At 52.2% G+C, this 13,856-nt stretch overlaps 1 protein-coding gene across 2 annotated transcripts in view; it reads right to left on the bottom strand.

Annotated features, from left to right (window-relative positions):
* Positions 1–121: 121 nt before the first annotated feature.
* Strn4 (striatin 4) overlaps positions 122–13,856 on the bottom strand; it is a 25,110-nt gene continuing 11,375 nt past the window's right edge. The window contains exons 6-18 of one of the 2 annotated variants that reach the window (XM_032894345.1): positions 13,488–13,629; positions 10,193–10,352; positions 9,552–9,665; positions 9,111–9,205; positions 7,504–7,679; positions 7,381–7,428; positions 6,603–6,724; positions 3,257–3,427; positions 2,988–3,128; positions 2,611–2,709; positions 2,349–2,435; positions 1,051–1,282; positions 122–834 (exon numbers count right to left, since the gene is read on the bottom strand). In XM_032894345.1, coding sequence (XP_032750236.1) covers positions 1,113–1,282; positions 2,349–2,435; positions 2,611–2,709; positions 2,988–3,128; positions 3,257–3,427; positions 6,603–6,724; positions 7,381–7,428; positions 7,504–7,679; positions 9,111–9,205; positions 9,552–9,665; positions 10,193–10,352; positions 13,488–13,629 — 1,525 coding nt within the window. In that variant the 3' untranslated portion in view covers positions 122–834; positions 1,051–1,112. Of the gene's footprint in view, positions 835–1,050; positions 1,283–2,348; positions 2,436–2,610; positions 2,710–2,987; positions 3,129–3,256; positions 3,428–6,602; positions 6,725–7,380; positions 7,429–7,503; positions 7,680–9,110; positions 9,227–9,551; positions 9,666–10,192; positions 10,353–13,487; positions 13,630–13,856 lie in introns of both variants that reach the window. The other variant, XM_032894344.1, reaches the window with a different exon arrangement.

Genomic DNA, 13,856 nt, shown 5'->3' on the forward strand with positions numbered 1-13,856 from the left:
CTCTACCACAGAACCCCAATCCACCATATATCCCTCTCCCCAGACTCCACTCAACCAAGGCAGAGGGAGTGGCCTTCCCCTACTGTCCACTATCCCCTTGACAGATGGCCTGGAGAACCTATCTTACTCCAAAGGGTTTATTGAGACAGTTTTTTTTCACATACAAGTTGGGACAAAAAGGAAGGGGCTTATAAACAGGAACCTGAAAGGGGAACCAAGGGCATAAGGTGGGACCCAAATAAAGAGTGAAATAAATAGAGGCCAAAGTGTGGAGCAAGGAGACTGACAGACTATCACACAGTGATAACGTGGGGTAGGCGCCATTAAAATCCCATTCCTTTATACAGATATACACTGAGCTAGGGGCACAGCGCCCACTCCACCCTCCACAACACAAGGAGGGCCTGTGGCTAGGACAATGCCCTGGAGGAGTGCAGGCCCTCCCCAGGAAGGCCTGGCCCCAGAGGCTTGATTAGTGTTGGAAAGCAAGAAGGGACTGAGGTCCAAAAGGACAATCTGGGGCCCACATAGGAGGGCCCTAGGAGACCCCTCTCAGACAGCCCTTCCTCCGATGGATGAGGAAGGGTGGCACTCTAGGGTGGAGTCTGGTGCCTTCTTTCATCTTGGACAAAATGAGATCCCAAAGGACACCCAGCCGGGGCTGTGTCAACCTCAGGATGACAGCTATGTCAGGAGTTGGGAATGGGGCATGAGCAGAAACCCCAGAGGCCATCCTTGAGGGGTGATTCCTGGGGAAAGGGCCATTAGCACCACCAGGCTCCAGGAAGATGAAGGAGGCCGAGACTCAGAGCCTCTAAAGGGAGGCTGGGGCTGCTGTAGAGACAAAGGGAAGGTAGCTGCTTAGGACAGTGTCCCACTCCAGCCCCGATCCCTCCCTCTCTTCTCAGGGAAGCCTCATTTACTCTCACAGGACTGTGGGCTTTGGCACAACTCAAACTGACAGGCAAGTGGATCATGAGGGAGGGGTAGGTAGAGGGGTGTCTTCTGGGGCAAGGACACTGGGTTAACACAAATTGCCCTGGTCCTTACCTCAGCCCCACTGCCTGGCCCCGCTCCCTGCCACTGTGCAGCCAGGGCGAGGCCAGGTGGGATCATACGAAGACCTTGGCTAGGGCATCAGCACCAGCACTGGCAATGAGAGCCTTGCTGGGATGGCAGGCCACCGCATGGATGGCCTCCTCGTGCTTCTTCCGGTGGGCCGTGATCTCCTGCACACATGTCTTATTGTCTAGGCTCCACAAACGCAGAGAACAGTCATGGCCTGCACAGGGGTGGAGCAGAGGAGGCTGTTTCAGCCCAGACCTGGGGTTTGAACCCTTCACCTGGCCTCATGTAAAGTCCTTGGGGCAGAAGCAGCTCAGCTCTCTTCCTCCATGGCTCTGCCCTAAGGACAGCCTTTCTGTCCCCATCCTGTCCACTGTTCTGCTAACCACCAAGTATGTGTAAGGGCTCTGGAAGGAATGCTGCACACAGTAGGCAGCTCTCGGCCTGAGAACAGCTCCAAGCGGTAGGGTGTGGCTCAGTGGCTGATGTGTACTGGCCTGGCCAGCCCAAGGTCCTGAGTTCTATCCCCAGTACAACAAGGAAAAAAGAAAACCGCAGACACTAGTTCCAGGTAATAGGCTAAACATGGCTTAAGGAGGGGAAGCCTTCCAGGTAGAGGGATGGCCAGAAAGGGCCTGGAGCAGGCAGCCAACGAGGAATGAAGGTTGCACGGAACTGAGGGTGGACAACAGCAGGGCAGCCTAGGCTAGGGCCTTTGCTGGGCATGAGAGGGCCTGACTAGCCTGAGGCTCTGCTCCTCAAGTCAGCCAAACTCCAGGGACTCAGCCCAGAAAGCAGAGGCTCAGATCTTCAGATGGTGTCAGGACTGGGTCTAATGCTATTGGGCAGACCTGGGTGTGGCTGTTCAGCCAGCAGCACATGCACCGTCAGGCAGAGCAGGCTGTGATTCACTCCGAGCCTCCCCCAGCCTCCACTACCACTGCCCGCACATCTACAGGCGCATGTGCACACACCCGTTGCAGCCGACACTGCTGGGGAGGGACCTATCCACCTATTCTAGAGTAGATGGTGCTGAGCCCGTATCTGAAAGCAGACACAGATCAAGTACTCAAACTCTGATCCCATCACCACAAGCCTGCAACACAAGAACCACCCTGCTCCACCCCAGGCAGGGCTCCCGAGGAGAGGAGTCAATGAGAGCCAGTGGGGCTCAGGCAGGAACTTCTAGCACCCTCAGAGTGGAGCTGCCCGCCATGGCTGTAGCCCCTCCTCTTTGCCTCCAACCCTCCAGAGGAAGGAGCAGCAAGAGGCGCCCAACTTACTTCCTGACATCAAGAACACACCATTTGGGTCCACAGCTAGGCAGGTGACTGCGTCCAGGTGGGCCACCATGGAATGCATGGATTTACCTGGGGGAGGATAGGGAGTGGCTGGAGAACCCACAACTATTTACCCTATCTGGGAAGCTGAGGGGCTGGGAACAAGGAGTCACCAGGATTCAGTTGTCTGAATGTGCTCTGCCCTTGTCCCATGCCCCCAAACCCCAAAAAAACATACGGAAGGGAAACTAAGGCTGGGCCTCACCTGTCCGATTGTCCAGGAAACGGATGCCCCTATCGTCGTGCGCAGTAATGGTGAGAGGCTGGTTTGGGTGACTCACCACCTGGTTGATCTGTGTTGGGCCTGGAGGGTCAGTGGGAAGAAGGGGAGAGGACTGACGGGGAAAGCAGGACTGGATAGAGGCACAAGGGGCAGGCCACTTCTGCAATTGGGGACATGCTACCCAGCCCTTGGTGTCAAGCTGGCTGGCTACCACTGAACCTTGTTTCCTTCCTGCTTGTGGCAGGTGGGAAACATTCTCATCTCACTGATGGCTAGGTCCCCAGAACCACAGAAGGAACTGGGGTCCTACAGGCATTCAACCCCCAGTGTTACTGGCCTGCCTGGCCAAGGGCCCTCACCACTGCTCCCTCGGGACTCCAATGTGAGCAGGGCGCTGCCAGCTTCCAAGTCATAAAGAACGGTATCACCAGAACGAAAGGAGGCCACGACGTGGGCAGGTTCCGTGCTGGTGAAGGCCACTGAGGTGGGAATCCCGTGTTCTGAGAGCACAGGGGAGAGAAGGCTACTCAGAGGGCCAGTCCTGCCCTGTGGCTGGGGGCCCTCCTCAGGAGCCAGCAGAGTCCTGGGCTCTGTATCTTGCTCGTGAGACACTACCATGAAAACTCACCTCCAGCCATGGGGAAGGTACAGAGGCAGCTTGAACCGCTGCTGCTGGGATCCCAGATGCGGACGGTGCCATCGGCAGAGCAGGATGCTAGGCGCTGGGAGGTGGGGCTGAAGGCCAGACCCCACACGGCATCCCCATGGCCTTCCAGGACACGGCTCAGCACACTTGGGTCTGGGCAAACCAGGGAGAAATAGACTGTCAGGGACACCAGCTACACTGGACGGCCCAAGCGCTGCATCTCTGCTGGGACCTGGGTGCTGTCCACTGCCCACAAGCTCCTGATTCTATGGCTCAGAAGCAGCTCAAGAGCTTAGAAAACAAGGTTCCACGTTCACCGTCTCTCCAGGGCCAAGGTCAGCAACTCAGGGCACCAGTGGAGCACGAGGGAAAGGCTGCCTTTGCTGACCCAGTCAGCTCCCCATTTAGCCCCTGCAATGTCTTTTTTTTTGCTGGGGGACCTTCCGAGGTCTCTAGCTGTTGACTACATGGTTGTGGGTCAAATCCAGCTGGCACCTGAAGTACGGCAGCTCACTTAGGACAGCTCACTTAGGACCGCACCTGACTTCCGTAGTGATTGTCAGTCACCTTGACAGTAAGCAGAACTCTGTTCAACAGTAAAACAGCACTCAGGAGGCAGAGGCAGGAGGATTTCTGTGAGTTTAAGGCCAACCTGGTCTACATAAAGATTTCCAGGATGGCTAGGATAACATAGTGTAATCCTATCTTTAAAAAGGGGTGGGGTTAGAGAAATGGCTCGGTGGGTAAGAACATTTGCTTTTACGCCAGGCTTAGTTCCCTGCACCCAGACAATGGCTCAGACCATCTGTAACACACAAATACATGTAAAAAGAGTTCACTAAGCAGTTAAGCAAGTGGGAGGACTCTGGGTATTTCTTCACATTAAAAATGTTTATGGACAGTAATGGTGGTGGCACACACCTTTAATCCCAACAATCAGGGAGGCAGAGGCAGGTGGAGTCTGAAGCCAGCTTGGGCTACAGAGTAAGTTCCAGGACAGACAGGGCTACACAGAGAAACCCTGTCTCAACAAAACCAAACCAAACCAAATAAAAAACAAAACAAAATAAAAAACTTTCTTCCTTAAGCAGAGTTGGAGCCTATTAAAAGACAATTCTTTTCTTTCTTTTTATTTTTTCCCTTTGAGAAAGGATCCCACTGTGTAGCCCCAGCTGGCGGAGACCTCACCACAAAGACCAGGCTGGCTCACTGAGCTCTGCCTGTCTTTGCCTCCTGAGTGCTGGAATTAAAGGTGTGCATGACTACTATAAGACATTTTAAAAAATGCACTTGCAGTATTTTTCTTAAAATGTGATCATACTCTTCTCTCCCCAGCTCCTCCTCCCTCCTTACCTGCTCAACCAACTTTATATTCTTTCTTTCTAAAAGACTAAGACTAAAGCAGAAGATTAAACAAAAAGGGCAAAAAATAAACAAACATAAAATTTACCCCAACAACATAGTCTATTCTGTATTGTTCAACCACTCCTGGGCATGAGGCCTGCCCTGGAGTGTCACTGATAGACCCAGTGACACTGGGTCAGGGACAACTGATTTCCATTTCAGCAGGAATCAACTGCAAGTAGCTGCTTGGTGAGTGATGGGACTTGGTGTCCATTTCTAGTAAAAGACTTTGCTTGGCTGGTTGGTTTTTCAAGACAGGGTTTCTCTGTCCTGGAATGCACTGTGTAGGCCAGCCTCTGGCCTCCATTAAAGGTGTATGCTACCATTGCTAGGTAAAAGACTTCTTAAAAATGGACTTAAAAAAGACAGAGCAAGACCTTGTTTCAAATTAGAATAAACAAAGACACAGGAGTTAATACAAAACATGGTCCTCAGGATGGTGAGTAACTCCCAAGAACATGGAAGTCTTCCGTGAGGGTTTTCCCAAGACAGTGTTACCTCCTACTTAACTCTTATCCACTCATCTACCTGCCCCACACACACACACACACACACACACACACACACACACACACACACACACACACACACACACACACACACACACACACACACACACACACACACACTCACAAGGTCACTCTGTGTAGTCCTGGCCACTCTGAACTCACTCTGTAGACCAGGCTAGCCTCAAACTCAGAGATCCTCCTGCCCCTGCCTTCCAAATGCTGGGATTAAAGGCACTTTTACTTGTTTATATGCATGCATATTTATTTATTTGTGTGCCTCTGTGTGTACACACACATGTATTGTAAGAAGCCAACTTGTGGCAAGAAGACAACTTGTGGGAATTGGTTCTCTCCTACCATGCGGGTTCTGGGGACTGAACTCTGACCATCAGCAGTGGTGGCAGGTGCCTTTACCTGCTAAGCCATCTTGCTGATTCTATGTAGTGTGCTATTTTGAGACAAGGCCTTTCTATGTAAACCAGGTTGACCAGGACCGTAAATTCCTTCTGCCTCAGACTCCTGAGCACTAAGACTACCATTTCCTCTTTAACTTTTTTTCCGGGTAGAAAAAACTCCCCCCTCAACCCCAATAAGGACTCACTATGTCCAGACAGTAGCTTGATTGATCTGTAGCATGGAAGGCCTGAAACCCACCACATAATCAAGCTGGTCTTGAACTTGTGACTGTGGTTATCCCTCCTGCCATTACTGCTCCATTACAAGATGAACCAGCAATTTTTTTAAAAATTATATTTGGAGACACGATGTAGCTCTCCAGTTGGCCTAGAACTTGCTATGTAGACCAGGCTATCCTTGAAGGCAGAGCTTGGCTTGCTTCTGCCTCCTGAGTGCTGGGATTAAAGATTAAACCATGTCTTGGTTTTTTGTTTTGTTTTGTTTGTCTTTGAGATACAATTCCATGCAGTGGAGGCTCAGACTCCCCATGTAACCAACCATGACTTTAGGGTTCTGATCCACCCAGCTCATGTAGTATTGGGACGGGACCCAGGGCTATACTCTACTTACTGAGCCCCAGCTTCAGCTCCTCCACTTAACTCTTAAAGGGCTAAGGGGCAAAGCCTGAACCCCCTGCCATTTACGGTCCTGCCAATGCCCCTCAGCTCATCACCTCTGTTTCTAACAAACCCCTGACCCACAATAAGACCTGAGCTGGTCCTCAACACAGTCCACCAAGCTAACCAAGCCCATTCCAACCCTGATCCAGGCTAGCCTCTGCTTCCCCAAAAGCCAGCTCACACTGACCCTCAAATGTAGCCCAACTCTCCCCTCACCAACACGGCTCTTGCCTCATCTCCCTCTGCCCCACCTACTAATACTAAACCAGACTAAGAGCTCTACAGCGCTACTTCCCAGAGCTGGGAGAGGAGGAGGGAATGGGCAGGGTCTGTCCTCACCATAGCCATCATATGGGTCCATGTTGAGGTCAGGAATCTTCCAGCTGTAGATTCTGGCATCAGCCCCACCACTGTAACAGTACTCGCTGTTGCTGCCCATGGTGACGGCCAGCACAGGGCCCCTGGAGGGTGCAAGGGGTAGGTGATGCAAGACAGCTAAGGCTCAGGCCTTCCTTGCTCATAGGAGCTTGAGGATTTATTTCTCCTAGTTTTTGGTTTTGTTTTTCAAGACAGGGTTTCTCTATGTAGCCTCGGCTGTCCTGGAACTTGCTCTATAGACCAGGCTAGCCTTAAACTGACAGAGAACTGCCTGCCTCTGCCTCCCAAATATTGGGACTCAAGGTGTGTGCCACCATGTCTGGCTCTCCTAGTTATTTTTAAACATCATATAAATTTACATATTGCCATACATCACAGTGAGCATGTGGAGGGCAGAGGACAACTTCTGGAGTTGGTTCTCTCCTCCTACCACACGAGTTCTGGGGATCAAACTTAAGTTGTCAAGCTTAGTGCCTTTACCCATGGAGCCCTCCCATCAGTCAGTCTCCTTTCCTAGGTGTATCTTAAGGATTCCATGGGAAATTTGGCATCTTTGCTCTAGGGGCCTCAGTGAAAACACATGTTCCCTGAGTGAGGGATGTGCCCAAGGCTCCACTGTATGGGGGCCCAGGATGGAGTCTCCACTGCTCCAGGTCTCCAGGTCTCCAGGGCAGCAGGCAGCAGCCCACTCTATGCTGCCGGGTTGCAGGGCTTAGAGCAGGCTCAGGCATCTCCCTACCTGTGAGCACGGAAAGCATGGATTGGCTCCACATCCAGTGCAGCATTTCTGTGGGAAAAGAGGAATCCCGTCACTAGGACCTCAGGTCCCAAGGCCCCGCACCCTCCAGGGTGGCACCCTTACTTCTTGGCTGTAACTGCCTTCTGCAGGTTCCACAGTTTGAGTGTGCCATCCTCAGAGGCAGTGAGCAGTGCTGACTGGCTGTGGTGGAAGGCCAGGGAGCGGATGCCATCGTAGTGTGAGCGGAGAGTAAACTTGGGGTTCCACGTCTTCTTGAAAGCGTCTTTGCTGTCAGACAGCTGGGGATGGGGAGCTGCCTCAGTGTCCTCTTGGATGTCCCAGCACTCATGTGGACACTGACAACCAACCCGTCTAGACTGGAACTGACTGGCCCCAACCTGGCATTTCTTTCTGTGTGCCTAAGAAGAGCCCTTCACACATACTCAGGTTTTAGCAGCAAGGAAGGCTCTGGAAAGGCCAAGGGAACCTCACTCTTTGGGGCCTCACAGTTCAGAGGCCCCTAGGAAAGAGAGGCGGGTCCTTCCTAAACACGCAGAACCGGAAACTCTTGAGTATGAGGAAGGGGCACCAAGGCACCCAAGCCTCCTCTGCAGGGACAAAGAGGCTCTCATGAGGTAGTGACAAATATGTAGGACTTAACCAGAACCAGGGAAGGGGAAGGGGAAGTTTAGAAACAAGGCCAGTATGCAAAGGACTTGAGGCAGGAGACAGCAAGGTTGGGATACACAAAATTCAGAAGCATACCACACAAGAGGAAGCCAGAAAGGTCAAGGCAGGCAGAACAGTGGGTCCCATTTAGAAACTACCAATTTCTTTCATCGTAAGCAAAGCCCCCGGGTGATGGGAGTCACCTGAGGCTGAAGAGCAGTGCAATGCTCCTGGCCTCTCTGAGGGGCTGGGATTGGGGGAAGTCAGAATGACTGCAGAGATAGGTCCCAAAGCTACACAGCCCCAGGGAGCAACCCTTGACGACTATGGCTTGGGAAACAAGTTCCAGGACGGGGGAGTCTGGGGAACAGAGCCCTCAGACCCCAGGAGAGATGCTCTGGAAGCATGTGTCCTGCAAGGTGAAGCTGAGTGGAAAGCCAGGTTTGGGAGACACCATGAGCTGTCAAGGGAAGCCTCAGCACCCTCAGACCCCCTTCCCCTGTGCTCCTCCGGAATTTCCACTATGATTCTTAGGAACTAGATTTGTGCTCAAGTGGGTCCTCCCCCCCCCCCCGAAGGGCTACTGTGGGGCAGGTTGAGGAACCCTGCACTACAACCCCAGGCAGATCCTGCCTAGCCTCTCTTCTACATGTTCCACATGTCCCCAACCTCACTGCAGTCAATAACCTGATCTGCTGTCCTGGAAAAATGCATCTGAACCCACCCCAGAAAGTCCCAATGACCCATCCAAGATACACAGCACAGAATGCCAGTCATGAGGTTCCTCATTCCAGCCCAGCTGTTCCACTCAAAACAGAGTGCCCTGAGTGGGGGGAGCATGGCCGACAATCATCTCCCCACATCCCCGAAGAGGGAGGGCGTGAAGACCTGCACTCGGTGCAGGCCTTTCCCAGGCACCCTCTAGAAAGGCACGATGTGTTAAGCTGCCCATAGGAGCTGTGGAATGACCTGTCACAGTCCTCACATGGAAGGGACAGAACCCAGGCCTGTCACAGGGTCAGAGCTGAGCCAAGGACTGATGGGGCACCCCAACAACTTACATCACAGCTGAGGTCGTTGTCATTGGTGACGGTGAGATCTGCCAAGTCCCCCAGGCTCACCTCCCCGCCCCCGATAGTGTCCATGATGAAGACGTCTGAGGAGAAGCCAAAGGAACCTGGTAGGGGGGAGGGGTGGGCAGGGGAGACAGGGCCAGGGAAAGAGAAAGAGGCAGAGAGAGCGGAAAGGATGAGGAGCAAGGAAAAGAGGCAGGAAGACAGGATCAAGAATCACAGCTGGAAAGGAAGACAGGGACAGACAGACAGACAAGGGAGAACAGACAAAAAGAGAGGGAGACAGACAGACAGACAACCTTTTGGGACAGGGAGGCTGCAGATTGGAGGCTGGGCCTTACCTCTGAGGACACAGAAGCCCCAGGCTTAGCTCTGCAGCCTCCCTCTGTCATGGACCCCAAGGGACTGGAATGTGAGGCTGGAGATTACCTTCATGAGGCCGGGGCTGGGGTGTGCCAGGAGGCGGGACAGTCACTTTTGGGGGCAGCCCATCCACATCCCGGAGGTCAGCAAGAATTCCCTGGAGTTTGACGCGACGGCTTTCTGCATGGAAGAGGGATGGAGCAAAAGTCGCCCACCAGTTCTACCCAATCTCTCAGGGAAGGCCCGCACTGCCACCGCCTTTCCTGTAACCGGGGAAGCTGTAAAGCCCTGATCCCAGGAAGGGACAGACTGCGGAGACAGACTGGCAGGGTCCCAGTGAGAGGGGGCAGGTAAATTCTGGCCCTGCTCTAGACCCAAGGGACCCTTCTGGGCAGGAGTCACAAGACAGGAAGACACAGCCCACCCCCTTCTTCACCCTCGTTTTCATCCTGCCCTGTACTTGGGCTAGACAGGCACTGGTCAGCTGCTGTAAGGACCGGAGCTTGACTTCTGGCCGAGCTGCTTGAATATAGCTTGCAGGGACTTTCCAGGGAAGAATAAGGGCCTGCCTCTGACTTGGGGCTTGAGCTATCCTTGACCCACCTCAGGAAACGTATCCGTCCAGGCAGAGCCCTGGACAGGAAGCAGGTGAAGCATGCAGAGTCAGAGCCTGCCCTAGCCAGGCCTCTCCTTAGTCCTCAGCTTACCCAGCTCATGGGGGTTCCCCTCTGAAGCACAGCGCCGAGGGTCTGGAGACCCCTCTCCGTCCTCTCCTGAGCCCAGGAAATCAAACTCATTGATGGCATCTTCTGAGTCATCTTCTTCATCCTCGTCCTCCATTTCAGGAACTAGGGCCTTGGATGGGAGCTGGTACGGAAAAGAAGTGAGGATAGGAGTTGGAGTCCAGAAATCAAACCCACCTGGTTTCCAGGAAAAGGGAAGCCATTAGCTCATTTCCGAAAGCCGATCTAGACACTATGTACTGAGCCCTCCTCTACCTCCAGCACTGGGTACTCATACATTTCTCCTCACAGCTCTGCTGAGGCCCTCCCCAGCACATGGCTCTCAGGAAGGCATATGGTACAACCCTAGGAGTAGATAAGACACACACAGAAGCCTGTATCTCCTCCACTCTGGGCATAAAACTAACAGCCACAACACACTTGTCACCAAGCAGTGTGTTTGAGCATGATGAGCATGAATCAGTGACTCATGGAGGAGCTTTCAGACATGGCTTCATTCTGCCCCACAGCCCTGTGAACAGTGACTCAAATTACAGCTCTTCTTCCCAGCCTATATGTGTGGGAACAAGCTAAGCAGAATAAAGCCGATTGCCTTAGGTCCACAAATTCAAACTGGGCCCAACCCTTGGCCAGCACCAACAGACAGTGGCATCCCAGGGCACAACTGACTCCCCGGGTAGAGCAGGGTCTAGATCTAGGTGTCCACACAAGTGAGCCCATGGGGCAGGGGACAAGTACAGGGAACAGGACACGCCTCAGCAATATACAACAGCCAGGGACAGGATGGGTGTGATGGCTCATGCCTCAACTAGTACTCAGGAAGCTGAGACAGAAGCGTGGCTAAGAGTTCTGGGCTAGCCTTAACTACAGTATGGTACCCTGCCTCAAAAGCAAATAAATGGGCTGAAGTTGGGTGACAGAGTGCTTGCCCTGGCAAGTGCTGAGTCCTGGGCTTGATCGCCAGAACCACAGAAAACAAAATCAAACTAAAGTGAAGACTAGTATCTGCTGCGAGGAGCTAAGAGGATGTAAGCTAAGAGGATGTTTTCACTTCCCAGAGAAAACAGAATTCGGACTTAAAAATGTGTCCTGAGAGGCTGGGGAGACAGGCTCAAGTGACAGAGATTGCCAAGCAAGCATCAGGCCCCAAGTTCAATCCCCGGCATCCTTATAGAAAGATAGTTAGGGCAGCACATACTTGCAATTCAGTGCTGAGGAGAGGAAAACAAGATTTCTGAGGCTTGCTAGTCAGCCAGATTGGAGACTCATCAACAAGCCCAGGTACGGTGAGAGACTTGTCTACCTCAGGAAGACAAGGTTAACTGGGTATTGTGGTTTAAGCCTTTAATCACAGCACTCAGGAGGCAGAGGAAGAGGCTATCTCTAAGCTTCAGGCTGTCTTGGTCTATATATTAAGCTCGAGGATAATCTAGGATAATCTAGAGAAACCCTTTGTCCAAAACACAATAAATACTCTGATAGCTATCATTGGTCAACTTGGCCACATCTGAGATTAACTAAAACGAAAGCAGCTGTGCACACCCGTGAGGAACTGCCCTTGATTAAATCTTTTTTTTTTTTTTAAATATATAAATTTATTATATACAAGTACTCTGTAGCTGTCTTCAGACACACCAGAAGAGGGCATCAGATCCCATTACAGATAGTTGTGAGCCACCATGTGGTTGCTGGGAATTGAACTCAGGACCTCTTGAAGAGCAGTCAGTGCTCTTAACCACTGAGCCATCTCTCCAGCTCTGATTAAATCTTTTGAAATGGGAAGATCCACCTTTAAATCTGGGCCACAGCTGCTGACAATTTATAAAAAAGAACATGGAAGAAGGAAGTTTGCTCTTGGCATGCTTGCAATCATCAACAAGCTTATTCCCTCAGCGGCATTAGAGTCTACTTCTCAGGAATTTGGTATGCACTGCAGAGCAGCTGAGATATATTCTGACTTCAACATCTACTAATGACCACAGACTGAGACATCAAGCCTTGTAAACTGAAAAACTACTAGATTCGAACCCTTCATTGAGAGACAGTCATTGTTGGACAATCTAGAACACAGCCTGTACTCAGCCAGTCAGTCAGTCTGTCTGTCTGTCTGCCTGCCTGCCTACCTATAGATTTATTCCACTAGTTCTCTTCCTCTAGAAAACCCAGACTAATATATCCATCTATCCATGTATACATACATACATAAAACACACAAAATGAAAACAAACAAAACAAGAAACCACAGGACAGATAAGTCTTGAAGAAGCAGACCTCTGGCCTCCAGATAAGGAGCACCTGCACAGACAGGAACACACGCACACAAAACACACCACAACACACATTCATATCCCCCCATCCCCCCCCACGAGAAAAGACAGTCCTGAGTAGGGCGCAGAGGATTCCAGCATCTGACCCAGGAGGCCAAGTCAGAGTCCACACACTCAAAGATGCCTTTTATCCTTTTGCCTCCTTCAGGGTCCCAGGTCTGTGTGCTTTGCTCCCATCAGAATCCCATCAGGACAGGGCCCTGTGCTAAGCCAGGCTAGGAACCTGGAGACAGAGTGGAAGCCAAGCCTCCTCAATACATACCCTAAGGGGTAGTCAGGGCCTGGAGAGGGAACCCAGAGGCTCTAGAGGCTGACAAAACAGATCCCTGGTGGCCCTAGGAGACCCAGGGCAAGGCAGAGAAGGGTGCCTGGATGGAGTGGGAAAGTAGGCGTCTCTGCTTCCACCTCAGCACATCCTACAGGTGACCATCCCTATCCACTACTGATCCACTGTGGTCTTCTGGTCCCATACCTGCTCAGAGCTGGGCTATGAAGGGCTCAGCAGATGCTCAATGGGCAACTAAGGCCACACCCATGACCAAGGACAAAATTCTGAAGAAGAAAAGTACAGAGCAAAAAGGCACAAGCACACTGGGTGCTGGGAGGCAGATGTGAGGACAGGCTGACAAGATCATGATGCTATTCCAAGGTCAGTGCCCACAGGCAAAGGTCCTGACCACAGCAGCAGACCAGAGCAGACCAGGATGACCCCAGAGCATACTGACTCCCCAGGGATCACCCAGGCCTGGGTCCAGGCACATTTATTTCATTTACAAACCTATACTGAGGGCCTGTGCTGCACACAGCTGAATGAAGCAGCCTGAGTGCATCAGTGCACTGAGCTGGCCTGCAGGAGCATAGACAGGAGGGTGGGATGGGCCCAATCTGGGGCCAGGGAGGACCAGGGCAGAGGTCAACAGTGGAAGGCTCACCCTCACACGTTGCTTCTTATGTTGCACACTGTCCAGTTCATCATCCTCATCGCTGTCTTCATCCTCGCAGTTCTGCAGGAAGGGTATCTGCTCCAGCACCGAGCCGCCCAGGCGCTCCTTGCCATCTTTGCCGGCTGCGTTCCTGCCAGCAGGGAAGCAGACAAGAGAGTCTCAGTCTTGCCTGCCAGGTGACAGAACCCAGGGGACAGACTCCAGACACAGCTGAGCTCCTAAGCCCCAAGGAGCCTTGGCTTTGCATGCACAGCCTCCTATCAAGCCTCTGCCGTGTACCACCATCCCTGGAACAAATCAGATATGAGCTGGCTAAGAAGATAGCAGTCCCCTGCCCCAATCAGCCAGAGGCAGCAG

The sequence above is a fragment of the Rattus rattus genome, chromosome 2 (assembly GCF_011064425.1).
Source record: "Rattus rattus isolate New Zealand chromosome 2, Rrattus_CSIRO_v1, whole genome shotgun sequence".
Lineage (NCBI taxonomy): Eukaryota > Metazoa > Chordata > Mammalia > Rodentia > Muridae > Rattus > Rattus rattus.